This window comes from Dipodomys merriami, unplaced genomic scaffold (genome assembly GCF_024711535.1).
Source record: "Dipodomys merriami isolate MVZ:Mamm:240054 unplaced genomic scaffold, mDipMer1.0.p SCAF_19, whole genome shotgun sequence".
Lineage (NCBI taxonomy): Eukaryota > Metazoa > Chordata > Mammalia > Rodentia > Heteromyidae > Dipodomys > Dipodomys merriami.
In genome coordinates, this window is record NW_027203270.1 from 26,103,306 (window position 1) to 26,122,751 (window position 19,446).

General features: G+C 42.5%; 1 protein-coding gene across 5 annotated transcripts in view; it reads left to right on the top strand.

Moving 5' to 3' along the window:
- The window catches only part of Stat3 (signal transducer and activator of transcription 3), a 56,867-nt gene that overhangs the window by 10,682 nt on the left and 26,739 nt on the right, over positions 1–19,446 (top strand). For 4 of the 5 annotated variants that reach the window (XM_070028007.1, XM_070028011.1, XM_070028009.1 and 1 more), the window contains exon 2: positions 18,815–18,966. In XM_070028007.1, the coding sequence (XP_069884108.1) occupies positions 18,839–18,966 (128 nt within the window). In that variant the 5' untranslated portion in view covers positions 18,815–18,838. The remainder of the gene's footprint in view (positions 1–18,814; positions 18,967–19,446) is intronic. The other variant, XM_070028008.1, reaches the window with a different exon arrangement.

A 19,446-nucleotide genomic window follows, 5' to 3' on the forward strand; every position in this document is an offset into this window, starting at 1 on the left:
CTTGAATTCCTGTCTTCACATAGCCTATGTGGCTGGTGCTCTACCACTTGAGCCATACCCGTAGTCCAACTTTTTGCTGGTTAATTGGAAATAGAGTTTGAGGACTTTCTTGCCCTGGCTGACTTTGACTAATGCATAATACAAAATCCTACATTGGAGGGCTGGGAAGTTGGCTCAGTGGTAGAGCACTTGCCTTGCATGCATCAGGCCCTGGGTTTGATTCCTTAGCACCACATAAGCAAAAAGAAAAAAGCTGGAAGTGGCTCTGTGGCTCAAGTGGTAGAGCACTCGCCTTGAGCTGAAGAGCTGAGGGACAGCACCCAGGCCCAGAGTTCAAGCCCCATGGCCGACCAAAAAAAAAAAAAAAAAGTTTTTTTTTGTTGTTGTTTTTGTCGGTTGTGGGGCTTGAACTTAGGGCCTGGGCGCTGTCTCTGACCTTTTTGGCTCAAGTCTAGCACTCTATCACTTTGAGCCACGGTGCAACTTCTGGTTTTCCAGTGGTTAATTGGAGATAAGAGTCTCATAGAAGCTGGATATCAGTGGCTCACGCCTGTAATCCTAGCTACTCAGGAGGCTGAGATTTGAGGATCACCGTTCAAAGTCAGCCTAGGTAGGAAAGTCCGGGAGACTCTTATCTCCAATAAACCGCTAGAAAACTGGAAGTGGCGCTGTGGCTCAAGTGATAGAGTGCTTGCCTTGAGCTGAAGAGCACAGGGACAGCGCCCAAGTCTAGAGTTCAGGCCCCACGACTGGCAAAAAAACAAAACAAAACCCAAAGAAGACTTTCCTCCACAGGCTGACTTTGAATCTCTATCCTCAGATCTAAGCCTCTTAAGTAGTGAGGATTACAGGCATGAGCCACCTGTGCCTGGCAATCTAAAAGTTTTAACATAAGAATTCCTGGTGTGTAGCCGGCCGCTGGTGGCTCACGCCTGTAATCCTAGCTACTCAGGAGGCTGAGATCTGAGGATCGCGGTTCAAAGCCAGCCCGGGCAAGAAAGACCATGAGACTCCTATCTCCAATAAAACCACCAGAAAACCGGAAGTGGTGCTGTAGCTCAAGTGGTAGAGCGCTTGCCTTGAGCTGAAGAGCTGAGGGACAGCGCCCAGGCCCAGAGTTCAAGCCCCACGACTGACAAAAAAAAAAAAAAAAAGAATTCCTGGTGTGTGTGTGTGTGTGTGTGTGTGTGTGTCTGTCTGTGTGTGTGTCTGTGTGTCTGTGTGTGTCTGTGTGTCTGTGAGAGAGTGAGAGAGAGCGAGAGCGAGAGAGAGAGAGAGAGAGAGAGAGAGAGAGAGAAACAGAAACAGATTGGGATTCTTTGGGTCTGTCCCAGAGACAGTGAATTGTTTGATTTAGGGTCATTTTAGCAGGAATGCTCAGTATTTTGATGTATGTTGGTCCTTAGTTTCATAAACTTTACAAGGGCCTATTTAACAAGGACCATAAAATCTTTAGATTGTGAAGTTATATCCTTAGGGTTTAGAAATCACTGTTATTTTTAGAGGTAAAATGCTTTGGAGATTCTTTTCTTTTTTTCTTTTCTTTGTTGGTCGTGGGGCTTGAACTCTAGACTTGGGCGCTGTCCCTGTGCTCTTCAGCTCAAGGCTAGCACTCTATGACTTGAGCTATAGCGCCACTTCTGGTTTTCTAGTGGTTTATTGGAGATGGGAGTCTCACGGAGTTTTCCTGCCCAGGCTGGCTTTTAATCATGATCCCCAGATCACAGCCTCCTGAGTAGCTAGGATTACAGGCGTGAGCCACCGGTACCCGGCCTGTTAGACTCTTATTTCCAGTTAACCACCAGAAAACCGGAAGTGGCACTGTAGCTCAAGTGGTAATGTGCTCACCTTGAACTGAAGAGCTTAGGGACAGCGCCCAGGCCCAGAGTTCAAGGCCTATGAAAAACAGAAAAAAAATATGTTTATTTCAGATTCAACTTTCACTTGTTACAGGCAATATAACTAAGGCTCTCATTTTTCTTAAAATTGTGTAGCAAGTTCCAAAAGTCAGAGATCTTATAGCAGAGATATGACTTAAAACATAATTTGTCTAGCCTAGGGGGTTTGAAGACTCAGATTTTTCTGTCTCTACCATTGTTTGTGTGTAAGGTCATTTAACCTTTGGTCCTTATCTGTAAAGTTGGAGTGAAAGTATCTGCAAGCAATGGGGTTGTTACATTATCTTGACTACCTCAGGGTGCTCTGTAGCTGGAAAGTCCTATGTGAATTCTTGTTTCTGGTCACATGGTATATGGATGTGAATTTTAGCATTTTTTTTCCCTTTCCCTTTTCCTTTCTCCTTCCCTTCCCTTCTTCCTTTCCTTCCCTTTTTCCTTTCCTTCCCTCTTTCCTTTTCTTCCCTTCCCTTCCCTTCCTTCCCATCCCTTTTTCCTTTCCTTTTTTGCCAGTCATGGGGCTTGAACTCAGGGCCTGGGCACTGTCCCTGAGCTTCTTTTGCTCAAGACTAGCACTCTACCTCTTGAGGCACAGTGCCACTTCTGTTTTTCTCTGTTTATGTGGTACTGAGGAATCCAACCCAGGGCTTCATGCATGCTAGCAAGCACTCTTATCACTAAGCCACATTCCCAGCCTATATTTTAGCATTTAGATCACAAATTATGCTTACCAGAAACTGGAACAATGTTCCTTTCCAATTTATTCTGTTTCCAATTTATGCTGTTCTAAGTGTATATTCTTTTCTCTAAGTTGTAAGTATTTATTGCATCAGACTAGAATTTCATGTTTTCTTACTCTTCTGTGTGGGAGCTAATGAATAAAATCAGCTCTTCTCTGAAGAGTGCTTATTATATTCTACAAAATTATGTTTTTTTTTCTGAGTATGGTGTTTGATAAGACTTTATAGAGAAACTTGTTTATTTGAGGAGCTTGCTTGTCTATTTGAGGATCTTGCTTAGCTTCCATTTTGATTTGTCTCTAAAAACTTTTTTTTTTGTCGGTCATGGGTCTTGAACTCTGGGCCTGGGTGCTGTCCCTCAGCTCTTCAGCTCACCACTTCTGGTGTTCTGAGTGGTTTATTGAAGATTCTCACAGATTTCTTCCCAGGCTGGTTTTGAACCGTGATCTTCGGATCTCAGCCTCCTGAATGATAGCTAGGATTACAGGCATGAGCCACTGGCACCTGGGTCTAAAAACTTTTTTAAGCTAGGCAATGGTGGCTCACACTTGTAATTGTAGCTACTCAGGAGGCTGAGATCCGAGGATGGTGGTTTGAAGCTAGCTGGGGCAAGAAAGTCTATGAAACTCTTTTAATTACTAATTAATCACAGAAAAAGCCAGAAGTTGAGCTGTGGCTCAAGTGGTAGAGTGCTAGCCTTGAGCAAAAAGAAGCCCAGGGGCAGCATTCTGACCCAGAGTTTGAGCCCCAGGACTGGACAAACAAAACCAAAACAAACAACCAAAACCCCAACCTTTTCATAAGGCTCTATTAATTTTTTTTGTTTCATTTGTTGATTTTTTGTTTCCTTTTTGAGGCAGGATCTTATGATGCAGTCCAGTTTGGCCAGCTTCAGCTTCCTGAATTGCTGGGAATATAGACTGAACCACAACACCCAGCCATTTTATGGGTTTTGATAAATATAATGATGTTGTATCTTCCATTTCAGTATCAGACAAAATATTAAATCATTATACTGTCCCAAATATCCCTGTGATATAATTATAATCATACAGTAGCCCTTTTCAGATTGTCTTCCTCTTCTTAGCAATATGGATTTCAAGTTCCTCCTTGTCTTTTGGCTTGGTAGTTCATTTCTGTTCATTGCTAAAATCTTTCAAAAATGTGTTAGTCTGTACTCCATTGTATGACCTTGCCACAAGGTGTATTTCTATTCTTCACCTGGAGGAAATCTTGGTTGTTTACAAGTTTTGGTAGTTATTAATAAAGTTGCTTGTTTTAATTTGCAGTTTCCAAATGGTAATTGATGCTGTAAACCTTAGGCTTCTTCTTCTTCTTCTTCTTCTTCTTCTTCTTCTTCTTTTTTTGTCAGTCGTGGGGCTTGAACTCTGGGCTTGGGTGCTATCCCTGCGCTCTTCAGCTCAAGGCGAGCAAGCACTCTACCACTTGAGCTACAGCGCCACTTCTGGTTTTCTAGTGGTTTATTGTAGATAAGAGTCTCAGGGACTTTCCTGCCCAGGCTGGCTTTGAACCGTGATCCTCATAGCTCAGCCTCCTGAGTAGCTAGGATTACAGGTGTGAGCCACCGGCGCCCAGCTTTCTTAGGCTTCTTTATTATCTAGATTCTCTTTAGGGAAGTGTTGGTTCAGCTTTAATTTAGGTTATTTGTTTTGCTTAGTTTCTTTTTCTATTTATTGATTCATTTATTTTATGCTGGTATTGGGTCTTGAACTCAGGGACTGAGTGCTATTCCTTAGCTAGCATTATAAGCATGAACCACCTTTTATTTTTGAGGTAGGGTCTCATTGAATAGCCCAGGCCAGCCTGGAACTTATGGTCCTTTTGCCTGCAGCCTTCCAAGTGCTAGAATTACAGGTGTGGCCCGCTGTGTCTAAGATTGTTTTCTTATTGTTCAGGAACTCTTTTATGTTCTGTGCTGGTCATGGGGCTTGAACTCAGAGCCTAGGCACTGTCCCTGACCTTTTTTTTACTCAAGGCTAGTGCTCTACCACTTGAACCATAGTTCTACTTCTGGCTTTTTAGTAGTTGATTGGAGATAATAGATTTTCTTGCCTGGGCCGGTTTTGAGCTGTGATCCTTAAATTTCAGCTTCCTGAGTAGTCATGATAACAGGCATAGCTCTGTGTATTTTACATACATGTACATAGACACACAGACACAGACACACAGCCACAGACACAGACACAGACACAGACACAGACACAGACACACCACTTTTTTCTTCAGTGCCAGCAATATATGCTAGGCAAGCACTGTGTGACTAAACTACATCCCCAGACCTATATTCAATTCTTTTCCCATAAAACTTTATTTTCCTTTTTTGTGGTGCTAGTACTTCAAGCACATTAGGCAATGTTCTACTATTGAGAGACATCCCTTAACCTTCCCCTTTAACACATTTTTTTTCCAGTCCTGGGGCTTGAACTTAGGGCCTGGGCACTGTCCCTGAGCTTTTTTTTACCACTAAGCCACATTCCCAACCCTCTTTAAAACTTTTTTTTTTTTTTTTGTTGGTCCTGGGGCTTGAACTCTTGACCTGAATAGATTCCTCTTGTTTATTTTGTTCAACACTGAAAGTCTTCAATCTTCTCTCTGCAGCTCTTGAGCTCTTTAGCTCAAGGCAAGCATCACTTCCAGTTTTCTAGTGGTTTATTGGAGATAAGTCTCACGGGCTTTCCTGCCTTGGTTGGCTTTGAACCGTGATCCTCAGATCTCAGCCTCCTGAGTAGCTAGGATTACAGGTGTGAGCCACCAGTGCCTAGCCCTTTAAAACTTTTCACCACACAAGATTTTTTTTTCCTGGAATTCAATTGCATGTAGAAACAAACACAGGGGTGCTTGTGGTTTGTGTACTGGGGACAAGGAAATGAAACACCCTATCAAATAATAGCATAATTTTCACTTTTAAATTTTCTTGTGTTTATTTATAAAGCTGGCCATTGGGCCACAGTCATGAATATATAGGCTTACATACTGATTTTTATGGTGGTTTGTGTGTGTGTGTGTATGTGTGTGTGAACATGCATGTGTGCACAGGCACTAGTTCTGGGGTTTGAACTCAGGGCCTAGGCACTGTCCCTGGGTTTTTTCCAGTGCTGGATATCAAATCCAGGCCTTCAACATATGCTAAGTTTGGACTCTACCATTGAGCCACATCCACAACCCCAACCATCAAGAAATAATCTTTTTTTTTTTTTGTCAGTTGTGGGGCTTGAACTCTGGGCTTGGGTGCTGTCCCTGCGCTCTTCAGCTCAAGGCAAGCACTCTACTGCTTGAGCCACAGCACCATTTCTGGTTTTCTAGTGGTTTGTTGGAGATATGAGTCTCACGGACTTTTCTGCCCAGGCTGGCATTGAACCGTGATCCTCAGATCTCAGCCTCCTGAGTAGCTAGGATTACAGGTGTAAGCCACCGGCACACAGCAAAAAATAATGTTTTGAGGGAAGAGAATCTCTAAATTCTCAAGCTATTCCTCTTGGGCCTTCTACAATCAGATTTTTTGTGTGTGTATGGGGGGCGGGGGGGGGGGGAAGATCAGACTAAAGCTCAGAAGTGTGAAGGGGTCCTGGGTGCCTTTTCCAGGAAGAAAAGTAATGAGTAGCTTGAATGCCTTGTTGAGTAGTTTGGTGGATTTGTTTTGAAGTTCAGAAACATGAACTAATTGAAAGTGCCAGTGGCCCAGTGCCATAGTGATCTCTGCATTGCCAAACTGTGGCCCTTTTGCCCACCTTCTAGTACTAATATAGTCTTTTGGCTTCTATGGCGGTTCCCTTGGTTTTCCTCTGTCTCACAGATTCGTAGCGGCCTTCCTGCCATCCTTCCTTCTCTGAACTCAGAGGTTGAAGTACCTCAGGGCCCCTCCTTCTAAGGCTGCTTTTTTCTACATTCTCTGAGCCTTAATCTTGGCCTTTGACCTTGAGGATGTTTTAACCACTCTGCTCACCTGGTGTATTTCTCCAGCCTGATCCCCCCCCCCCCCCCCCCGCCCCCCGCAACTCTCTGGCTTTCCTGACATTTCCCTTCAGGCACTTTGTAGATTCCTCTTGTTTATTTTGTCCAACACTGAAAGTCTTCAACTTTCTCTCTGCAGACTTGAGCCTCTCTCCCAGTCCTTATTTCCTTTCATCTCCCATGTTTCCATTTGCATTCAAGCCTGGTGGCTTCCACCACTACTGTTTTCTCAAACTCCTTTATTTCATCCTTCCTGACTTCTTTTTCCCCTGTGTATTAGACTGGATACCCCAAAACTACCTTTGTACAAAATATCCAAGAGTCCTGGGTAAACTCAACTCTCAAGGAAAATGGGGGAAATCTTCAGAGACAAAACCAACCAACCAAACGACATAATTCACCAAAAGAAGGAATTAAAACCATTCTGACTGCCGGGCGCTGGTGGCTCACGCCTGTAATCCTAGCTACTCAGGAGGCTGAGATCTGAGGATCGCGGTTCAAAGCCAGCCCGGGCAGGAGAGACCGTGAGACTCCTATCTCCAATAAACCACCAGAAAACCGGAAGTGGCGCTGTAGCTCAAGTGGTAGAGCGCTCGCCTTGAGCTGAAGAGCTGAGGGACAGCGCCCAGGCCCAGAGTTCAAGCCCCACGACCGACAAAAAAAACAAAACAAAACAAAACAAAACCATTCTGGACTGCCAGGGTGAGCGTATGAGTATGGCATGTAATGATTCTTCCTCATCCAGGAGTTTTGGTTCAACATCCACTATAAACAGAAGCTAAGGCCTTGGACTTGGCTTTTGACAGGACCCAGAGTCAAGAGTCTCCTAAGGGAAAGCTAAGCATAGAGGTTTCCCACTGAAACAGTTAAACTCCCACTGTTTTTGGCTCTAGAAACTTCCAAGGGGGAGATTTTTAACAGAAGAAAGGGGTGTTTCCCTTAGAACTTGAGCAAACATTTCTTCTAGCCTTTGAGACTATCCAGCATACCCACCTGACATTTCTATTTTTATCACAAGGAATCTTTACTGTTCTTTTTTTTTTTTTTTTTTTGGGTCCAGTCGTAGGGCCTGAACTCTGGGCCTGGGTACTGTCCCTCAGCTCTTCAGCTCAAGGCTAGCGCTCTACCACTTGAGCCAACGCCACTTTTGGCTTTTTTCTTTTTGCTTATGTGGTGCTGAGGAATGGAACCCAGGGCCTCATGCATGCAAGGCAAGCGCTCATCACTGAGCCACCTTCCCAGCCCCTCTTTACTGTTCTTGTTATGAGTGGTCATTATTTTCCTAGTTTACCGTTGGTCTGGTTGTTCTTCACTTCTGGCCAGAGACCACCTGTACTGTTCACCATCTCTACCTTGTTCTTGGATCTCTTTTTAATGAATAAGTAAAAGGGTGACTGAGTTAAAGATCAAGGAAGTTCTTCATGAAGACTAAATTATGCTAATTATTTTTAGTATATTTGGATATTAAACATTTCACTTGATATATATAATATAATATATAAATATATATGTATTTTTTCTGGTACTAGGATTTGGACTCTGCTTCATGCTTGCCTTGGCTGGTGTTCTACCTCTTGAGCCATACCTCTAGCCCAGTACTTTTTTTTTTTTTTTTTACTGATTATTATTGCCAGTCCTGGGGCTTGAACTCAGGGCCAGGGCACTGTCCCTGAGTTTCTTTTGCTCAAGGCTAGCACTCTACTATGTAAGTCACAGCGCCACTTTTGGCTTTTTCTGTTTATGTGGTACTGAGGAATCGAACCTAGGGCTTCGGCCATGCTAGGCAAGCACTCTACCACTAAGCCACATTCCCAGCCCTTTGCTGATTATTTTGAAGATGGAGTCTCACAGACTTTTCTGCCTTGGGTTGGCTTTGAACTTCCATCCTCTATATCTGAGCCTTCTGAGTATCTAGGATTATAAGCATGAGCTACTGGCACCTGATTTGAAAACAATTTTAATTTTTATCTAGGTAATAATATAAGTAACAAAAATCAGATATTGAAATGCTTATATTGAAAACAACAATCTCCTGTTTTTCCCATTTTCACTTCTACGTATTGCTTTTAGGTGGTCCTAAGAAGCATTTAGCTTTGTTTTTCCTCTGTTAATTTTTTCAGAATGGAGGATAGAATCCCAGACCTTGAATATGCTAGCCAAACACACTACCACTGATTACAGCTTCAGCCATTCATTCATTTACAAGATAGCTTTGTAAATGTGATCCAGTCTGGCCTAGTGCTCACTATGTGAGCCAGGCAAGCTTTGAATTTGAAATCCCCCTATCCCAGCCTTTTGACAACTGGATTAGAAGCATATGTACCACACCCAATTTATTTTTTTATTTGGGATAGAGTCTCACAAAGTTGTCCAGGCTGTCTCAGCCTCCCCAGCAGCTAGGAGTACAGGTGTGTGTCACCATGCCTGGCTCATATAACTTTTTCCTGGTATTTAGTTTGCTATTTCTAAGTAATATGCTTATACTATTATTATTTAATTTTCTTTTGTTGGTCCTGGGGACTGAACTCTGGGCCTAGGTGCTGCCCCTCAGCTCTTCAGCTCAATGCTAGCACCCTACCACTTGAGCCACAGCTCCACTTCTGGCTTTTTTCTGCTTATGTGGTGCTGAGGAATCAAACCCAGGACCTCATGCATGCGAGGCAAGCACTGTACCACTGAGACAACTTCCCAGCCCTGTACTATTATTTTTGATAAATCTATCTATCTCTATATATATTATATGTTTTAACTTTTTTTTTTTTTGCCAGTCCTGGGGCTTGAACTCTGAGCTTTGGCTGCTGTCCCACCTGAGCCACAGCTCTACTTCTGGCTTTTTCTGTAATTAAACGGAAATAAGAGTCTCATGGACTTTCCTGCCTGGGCTGGCTTCAAACTTAGATCCTTAGATCTCAGCCTCTTGAGTAGCTAGAATTATAGGAGTCACTGGCACCTGACAGTATTACATTTTTATATCACGATTGGTGAAGATTTACTTCTCTGACGACCACTGTACCTTCCTTTCCTCTTAATCTGTTATAACTTATAGTCAAATCAGTGAGTATTTAATTTTGATTGAGTAAGTACTGTTCAAGTATAAACCAAGTATGAATCGGTTCCTGTTTTGGCAGCAGTAGGGTTTGACTCAGGGTCTTATATTTGCTAGGCAGGAGCTTTATCACTTGAGCCACAGCGTCAGCCCTCTTTGCTTTAGTTATTTTTAAGCTTCTCTTGTAGCTGAGATGACAGTGCATACCACTATACCTAACTTTTGTTGGTAGAGATGAGGATTCAAAAGGAAGGGCCTTGAATGGCCAATCTCCTGAACTCTGCTTCACATGTAAGTAGGATTATAGTATGAGACCTTGTGTCCCTTTTCAACCACAAATATTTATGTTGCCTGGAATTAAATTTGTTTTTTGGGGGTAGGGGTTGGTCATGGGGTTTGAACTCTGGGCCTGGGCACTTCTGATTTTCTGGTGGTTAATTGGAGGTAAGAGTCTCATAGACTTTCTTGCCCAGGCTGGCTTCAAACCACAATCCTCAGATCTCAGCCTCCTGAGTAGCTCTACAATCACAGGCATGAGCCACCAGTGTCCTGCAATATTTTTTTATTTGAAAAAAATTGTTTTGTTTTCTTATACTTGTTGCTAACTTTTCCTAAACATTCTACCAGGTCTTTCAAGAGAGCCTAGCAGTTGAAATTAAATAATGAAACATTGGTATCCATCACATAATTTTCTTGGTGACCTCCATCTTTCCTATCCATCCCATCCAGGCCTCCCAAACTCTGTTTCATCTTTACTACTCTCCTGTGCTGGGCTTTCACCTGCTAGAGGCTGTTTTTCTCTTCTTGGCTCTGCTGCCTTGTTTGCTGAAGCACATAATCTAGAAACCCACCATTGAGAAAAAATGCTTGGGGAACAAATGTTTTCAATTGTTAGGTACCTAAAATATCTTTGTTCTCTTTTTATACTTCAGTGATCATTTGGGTAGGCACTGACTGAGTAATTTGCTCTTAATCTAAAAGGCATTGTTGGCTTGGAATCCTTCAGTGTTTGTGTTCTTGCAAGTCTAGTGCTGTTTTGATTTCTGAGCCTGCCCAAAAGACCTGTTTTTTTCATAGGAGAGCTTGTCCAAATGTTTTTTTTCCACTGTTCTGAAGTGTCATACCATGTACCTCAGTGTAGATCTACTTTCATATACTGGACTGGGTATAAGATGATACTCATGATAGGAAAGGGAAATTATTTCTTTGGTAATTCTGTCCTTGCCATTTTTTTTCCTTTTTTGTTTTCTGGGATTCCTCTTGGTCTGATAATGGATCTTCTGGATAGTTCTTCTGAAAATCTGAGTTTTGTTTTGTTTTTGCATTGTAGTGGGGCCTACCTTAGAGCCTTAAGCTCTCGCTTGGCTATTTTGCTCATGTTATGGCTGGTGCTCATATTTTCTTTTCTGGTTAATTGAATATGAGTCTTATGGATTTGTTACCCAGACTGGCTTTGACCTTTGATCCTTAGATCTCAGACATCTGATTAGCTAGGGAGAGATGATTATATGCAAATGTGCCATTTTATAGAAAGGACTTGACTTGAGCATCCTCAGATGTTGGCAACCACAAAGGGCCAGGAACGCATTCCCTGAAAATACTGAAGGAAAATACTTTATTACATATCTGGACACTGTATTTCATACTAGAGGATGATGAGTACTTGTTTCTATCATGCTTGGCTGGGAATGTGGCTTAGTGGTAGAATGCTTGCCTAGCATGCATGAAGCCCTGGGTTTGATTTCTCAGTACCACATAAACAGAAAATGCTATATTCTTTTCTTCTTCTTCTTCTTCTTTTTTTTTTTTTTGTCGGTTTTTAGGCTTGAACTCTGGGCCTGGGCGTTGTCCCTCAGCTCTTCAGCTCAAGGCGAGCACTCTACCACTCAAGCCACAGCACCACTTCCGGTTTTCTGGTGGTTTATTGGAGATACGAGTCTCATGGACTTTCCTGCCCGGGCTGGCTTTGAACTGTGATCCTCAGATCTCAGCCTCCTGGAGTAGCTAGGATTACAGGTGTGAGCTACTGGCGCCAGGCTGGATGTGTTATATTCTTTTTTTTTTTTTTTTTTCTGTCTACTCTCCAATTCCTCCCTTTTAGAAGAAAAAGCCTGTCCTATACTTACCCCATTATTATATCTTGGAAGTATATAACTTGCTTTATTATTATTTTTTTGTCAGTCCTGGGGCTTGAACTCTGGGCCTGGGCGCTGTTCCTCAGCTCTTCAGCTCAAGGCTAGAGCCATGGTGCCACTTCTAGTTTTCTGGTGGTTTATTGAAGATAAAGAGTCTCACAGACTTTCCTGCCTGGGCTGACTTTGAACCGTGATCCTCATATCTCAGCCTCCCGAATAGCTAGGATTACAGGTGTGAGCCACCAGTGCCCAGCAGTTATGGCTTTTTTACTCCCATGTGTACTTCTGTCCTGTAATCCCATCAATCCTAGGTCCTCACCAGAGACAAGCTAATACCGACCCTTTGTTCTTCAATGTCTAGAACTGTGAGCTAAACAAACCTCTTTCCTTTTTTTTTTTTGTCGGTTGTGGGGCTTGAACTCTGGGCCTGGGCGCTGTCCTTCAGCTCTTCAGCTCAAGGCGAGCGCTCTACCACTTGAGCTACAGCGCCACTTCCGGTTTTCTGGTGATTTATTGGAGATAGGAGTCTCACGGTCTCTCCTGCCCGGGCTGGCTTTGAACCTCGATCCTCAGATCTCAGCCTCCTGAGTAGCTAGGATTACAGGCGTGAGCCACCAGCGCCTGGCAACCTCTTTCCTTTATGAAGTTAACGTATCCCATGTTTTAGTCCAAAACATGGACTAATTTAAGAGCACACACAACACTACAGCAGAGCACCCCCTATAAGCTACATGACTGAGTATTCGACAGGCATTCTACCGTCCTGTGAAGGCAAGTTACTTTCTTTTTTTTTTTTTTAATTTAATTTAATTTTATTTGTGAACATACTGTACAGAGGGGTTACAATTACATGGGCAGGATAATGCGTACATTTCTTACCAAGCATTGCAGCCTCCTCCTTTGGTTTACCCTTCACATCCCTTCCCAGCCTCCCCCCTCCCTCTGAATAGATTGGTGTTATGGGATGTTTGTGAGGGAGTAGCCATGCGGCTATTTAGGTGGAAAGAAAAACAAGTGCGAAAGGCCTGAGGCAGAAATGGACAGTGTATATTTTAGGAGCTGGAAAGAGACAGAAATAAGAAGGGAAAAGGCCAGGCTCATGCCTGTAATTCTAGCTACTCAGGAGGCTGAGATCTGAGGATCACAGTTCAAAGCCAGCACTGGCAAGAACATCCATGAGACTCTTATCTCCAATAAACCACCAGAAAACTGGAAGTAATGCTGTGGCTCAAGTTGTAGATTACTAGCCTTGAGCTGAAGAGCTCAGAGTTCAAGCCTCATGACTGACAAAAAAAGAAGAAGGGAGAGAGCTGCAGGGGAGGAGGTTAGAGGCATCTCAGGGCTGAAAGGCTTATCCATGGGTTATACACTGTAGGAGTCTGAATTTTTTTCTGCGAGGTGTTAAGCAGAGGAATGAAGAAGGCTCTGGCTTACCACTTAGAAAGGATCTGCACTGCAGGGAATGGACTGCAAACAGGCAAGGATGAAGACATCAAGGCAGCAGCTGTCTAGGAAGAGATGCTGGCTGTGTGGATTAAGGTAGCAATGGATTGTGGAGAACTTCCTGCCTTCTAGGCTTTAGCTACCATGCTCAGTTATAGATAACATTTGAAAGAGCAAGATTGGATGAACCATTTAGAAAGTATGTAGTGAAAATAGGTTTATTATTAAAATAGTTTTATTAGCATACTCTTTTCCCTTAATATTATGAATTACTTTTCCATGGAAATCAAATCTAAAACTACACTTGGTTTTCATTAAGTTGGGAAAAAATGTAAGTTGCTGCCTGCCGGTATCTCACATCTGTAATCCTAGCTACTCAGGAGGCTGCAATCTGAAGACTGAAGATTGAAGTTTGAAGTTATCCCAGGCAGCAAAGTCTATGAGACTCTTAACTCCAATTAACCATCAAAAAGCCAGAAGTGGCCAGGCACTGGTGGCTCATGCCTGTCATCCCTCAGGAGGCTGAGATCCTTAGGATCATGGTTCAGAGCCAGCCCGGGCAGGAGAGTCTGTGAGACCCTTCTTTCTACACCACCAGAAAACTGGAAGTGGTGCTGTGGCTCGAAGTGGAGTTGTGGCTAAAGTGGTAGAGTGCTGCTAGCCATGAGCAGGGAAGAGGGGACAACCCTCAGGAATAGTTGCCTAGGCCTTGAGTTCAAGCCCCAGGACGGCACCAAAAAAAAAAAAAAAGTTTAAGTCAACCTAAATTTAAGGTAAACATTTTATTATACTTACTGATTGTGTGGGCAAGAATTCGGGGAGGCACAGCAGGATGACTTATCTTTATTCTCTGATAGCTGAGGCCTTAGCTGGGAAAACTTGAACATCAGGAGGCAATATTCAGTGAGATTTCTTCACTCACAGAGCCAGGGCTCAGGCTAAGAGTCAGGAGCACTGTGCTGGGTGGTGGAGAGAGGAGAGGCATGCTAGAGGCCGAGAGCTGAGGCTCTGCCTGTCCTCCTGGGCCTCGCAGTCCTGCAGAGTGATTGTGACTCCTGCAGAGACAAGTGGTGCTGTTAGAATGAAAGCTTGTGTGAGGGCCTGTGGCAGGGAGGAGCTTGGTGACTTTGAGTAGCTGAAAGAACAGAGTGGGTGCCAGGAGCTTAGCAGATGACAGCCAAGAATGAGAAGCAAGGCCAGCTAGGAGATCAGTTACATTAGCAATACAGACACTTACACTGCACGCTGGCTGTATCCTAAGTGTTATGTGCTTCAACTCAATTAATGATCCTGTAAGTATAGTATAGTTGAGCTTTTTTGCTCAAGATTAGTTCTCTCCTACTTGAGCCACACCTCTATTTCTATCTTTTTGGTGGTTAATTGGAGGAAAGTGTTTCACAGACTTTTCTGCCAAGGCTGGCTTTGAATCATGATCCCCAGATCTCAGCCTTCAGGGTGGCTAGGATTATAGTAATGAGCCACTGGCACTTGGCTCAAAAAACTCTTTTTAAAGGACTAGTTTTTCTGGGCATTGGTAGCTCATGCCTGTAATCCTAGCTACTGAGGAGGCTGAGATCTGAAAGTGGTTCAAAGCCAGCCCAGGCAGGAAAGTCTGTAAGACACTTATCTCTTAAGTTAACCACCAGAAAACCAGAAGCAGAGCTATGGCTCAAAGTGATAGATTGCTAGCCTTGAGCAACAGTGCTCAGAAACAGTGCTCAGGCCCTAAGTTCAAGTCCCATTACTGACAAAAGAAAAGGACTAGTTTCTATGGAAATAAGTGCACATATAATCACTTCATGCTTTCTTTGGTTGCTTTAGTCCCTTGAGCCTTTTCTGAAAGCAAAGAGGAGCAGTATGCCCTACTTAAAATACAGGCATTTCTAAGTTGAAGTGTGGATAACATTTAAAAGAATCACGTGACACATGAGGTGGAACAGCAGTGGTCTTTAGATCACTTTCTAAAGGATCTGAGGATCAGTTTCTGAATTATCTTTAGATATCTTTCTGTTCTGGATGACTGTGCACATCTGCTGTTGTCCTTCTCTTCACCTTCCCATCACGTTGCACATCCACTGGTGCGTAGATGTGAGATGAGAATTTCTATGAAGTGATGTCATGAATCCCTTTTGTGAGTGGCCCCCTGTGTTTCTCAGCAAATCCCTTGGTTTCTTTAGATGAAGTATACAAATGACAACTGTGACCTTGAACCCACTTTTTTAGTGATCTTTACAGTAATAAGTTCCTTATTAGACAATGGTAATTTGCCTTATAAAGGGCTGAGAAAGCCCTAGTTTGAAAAGTCCATGCTCTGTCATTTTTCTTTTTCTTTTTCCTATTCTCTCCAGTTATAGAAAATAGTACCATTCTTTCCCCTGATGTATTAGAGTCCCTGATCTGCCAAGGTAAGCCTAGTAAATGCTTTGGGAGAAATAAGTGCCCTTAGACACTGTATGGAAGGGTTTCTTGTCTCTCCTGGGCACTCAAATTGGTACTTGGTATTCAAATTGTTAATCAAATCACCCAGTGTGTTCTGGGATTCACTGAGGTGCTTATTGACCACAAGGTTAGAATTATTTGGTAGATAAGAAATACTTTAGAGAATAGAGGCATGGTTCACATGATAGAATGCTTGCCTAGCCAATGTGAGCCCAAGTTCAAACCCTGATAACACCACCAAAATAATGATAATGATGATGATAATGATAATTTCAGGAGTTCTTTACATTAAGTTGTGTTGGGGTTTTGTGGTTATTTTTGCAGTGCTAGAGATTGAACCCCAGGCATTACCAACTGAGCTATATCCATAGCCTCTTGATTAACTCATAATTTGAAGAAAAAATAAAAGCAACACAAAAAACATAATTTAATTGAGATTGGGGATTTAGCTCAGTGGAAGAGCACTTGCTTGGCAAGTGCTAGGCCCTGAATTTGGTCCTCAGCTCTCGGACGAAAAACAAGACAAAACAATTTAAGTTGTGAAGTAAGTGGGCTCTTTAAAACTTTTTCCAGTAAAACAGCTAGTCATCTCTTAAGCATATTCTGTTCTTGTGAAGAGTATTTGATTGCTTTGTGGCAATTAATATGACTTGTAACTAAGCAGCCTATAAAGACCTATTTGACACAACTACTCTAGACTATAACCCAAAAGCCCACGATTTCCTTGAAAATACTACCTTCTCTTTGGGTTTAATTTAGAATAACTTTACTTTGATATAAGATATTGTTACAGTATTACTTATGGTGGTTAGACTAAGAGATAAAATAGTCATTCTTGGTGCTTTAATCATGAGGAAAGCTACTAGCTAGTCTCTAGTTTAAGAAATAGCACTTTTTTTTTTTTTTTTTTCATCCAGAGGCTTCAGCTCAGGGCCTGGGTTCTCTCCCTGAGTTTCTTTTGCTCAAGGCTAGCACTACACTATTTGAACCACTGCTCCACTTCTAGCTTTTTTGGTAATTTATCAGAGATAAGAATGTCGTGGAATTGGGCTGGGAAGGTAGCTCAGTGGTAGAGCGCTTGCCTTGCATGCATGAGGCCCTGGGTTTGATTCCTCAGCACCACATAAGCAAAAAGAATAAAGCCGGAAGTGGCGCTGTGGCTCAAGTGGTAGAGCGCTAACCTTGAGCTGAAGAGCTGAGGGACAGTGCCCAGGCCCAGAGTTCAGGCCCCACAACCAGACCCCCCCCAAAAAAAAAAAAAAAAAAAAAAAAGAATGTCATGGAATTCCCTGCCCAAGCTGGCTTCTAATCATGATCCTCAGATCTCAGCCTCTTGAGTGGCTAGATTGATTACAAGGTGTGAGCCACCAGCATCTAGCTAATAGTGTAATTTTTATATTACTAACAATCCATTAGTCCCAATTAAAACATTCAAATAGCTACAACAGAACAAGCCTCCTCAGAGTTAGGGACTAGAAATAAATCAGGTTTTGACAATTTAATTTTTTAAAATTTAACGTTTAAAAATAGAAATGTTGTCAGGTACCAGTGGCTCACACCCTTAATCCTAGCTACTTTAGGAGGCTGAGATCTGAGGATTACAGTTTGAAGCCAGCCCAAGGAAGGAAAAGTCTGTGAAACTTGGAGAATCAACCACTAAAAAGCTAGAGATGCAGTTGGGGCGCAAGTAGTAGAGTGCTAGCCTTGAGCAAAAGAAGCTCAGGGACAGTGCTCAGGCCCTGAGTTCCAACCCTAGGACTGACACCAAAAAGAAAAAGAAAAAGAAAATCCAAAGAGAATTGTGCATGTTCTATTTTAATGTTTACCCTCAACTGAGCAGGTATACTAGATGCCATTTTATGATTATGACTTGGAGCTTTAGGGAATAGACTAGTCTGTATTCAAGATATACAACTAAATAGCTTCTTTTTGTTGCTGTTGTTTTTTTTGTTTTGGTGTGGTGGTACTAAGGCTTGAACTCATGGCTTCATGTTCTCATTCTGTTTCTTTGCTTATGGGAATAGCACTTTATCATTTGAGTCATACCTTTACTTCTGGCTTTTTGTTGATTGATTAGAAAGGAGTATGTGGGCTTTGTTTGTTTGCCAGGGCTGGTTTTGAACCTTGGTCCTCAGATCTCAGCCTCCTGCATAGATAGTATTACAAGTGAGAACCACTGGTGCCCAGCTCATGCAGTGGATTTAGCTTTACCATACTGTGAGTATTGCTAGAGAGATCTAATGGCTGTTGGTTTCTGGTTTTATTTCAGCTGGTGTTTCATATGTACCTACAACTTCTTAGTCTTTGGCTCTTACCTGTAGATATTTTTAGATCTTAAGATGACTTATATAGGCATTTTCATGGCTCAAACTATGCAGAAAGAGGACTAAAAGTAACTAACCACTTATTTCTCATAGTTGACCATTTTACTGGAATATACATGAACCTGAGGACAACTCATATAACTGGAATTATTTTTGGTGTCAGTATAGGTTTATAGTTTACCTGAAAAGTCATAAGGTGTAAGTCAGACATTATGATGCATACTTGTATTCCTAGTACTTGAGAAGTCAAGGTAGGAAGATTGTACATTTGGGTCCAGTCTGGACTGTATAGCCAGAACTTACCTCAAGAAAACAAAATTAAAAAAAAAAAGGTTTGGGGGTGTGACTTAATTAATAGCACATCTGTTTGGTAAATGCCCTATGTTCAAATCCCAGTATCACACAAATACATTACCCCCCCCCCACACACACACACGGTGTGTAATGGAAAGAAACAGATTTGTTGAGGCTCTGTTGTGTGCTGTGCACTGGGTTGGGATCATCAGAAATATTTCAGTAGCTCTGGAGTTGGACGTTACAACTTTTTTCAGTACTAGGGTTTGAACTTAGGGCTTCCCACTTACCAAGCAGGCATTAGAAGAAGTAAAAATCTAGAATTTCAGGAATTTTTCTAAGGTCTAGGTTTCTGGAGCTGGGCATTATGCCTATTTGCCTCCCCAGTTTTAAAGAAGCTGAGATATTACAAAGGTAGGGATTATGTATATATATTGACACCAAACATCTATGTTGGGTGGATGTATTTCCAGATTGTTTGCCCTTATTGGGCTTGTGGTGACCATACCAACACTTTGTTTTACAGTTCTGATCCCCCAATTCCAACAGGATGGCCCAATGGAATCAGTTGCAGCAGCTTGACACACGGTACTTGGAACAACTTCATCAACTATACAGTGACAGCTTCCCCATGGAGCTTAGGCAGTTCCTGGCACCTTGGATTGAGAGTCAAGACTGGTAAGTCCTCCCTGGGAAACTCCCTATAATATTAAGCTTTGGTTTGAATCAAGAGCCATGATCAGATAGGTGCTGGTGGCTCATGCCAGACCCTGAGTTTAAGCCACAGTACAGGTGTGAGTACATGCATGTGTGCGCATGTACTCACATTATCTCTTCTGCTTTCAGGCTTTGCTACCCAAGTCATTAAAAAAAAACAACTATAAGAGTGTAAGAGATCAAGGGATAAGAGATCAAGGGCTAACTTTAAGCTTATAAAGCATTTTCTGTATTAGAAGGGCTTATCAGCAGCTGTCTGTTGGCACCCTGAATAGCCCACTTTGGTGGGAGATGTTTTGAAGGTTCATTTAGATCATTTACTTGGGAAGCTCTTCTGATGCATGGGGAATTCTGACACTCCCAGGATATGGTAGAAATACTTTTTACCTGCAAAATCAATCTCAGATAGAAGTTTTGGTCCATATGTGTAGTTCCCCTTTA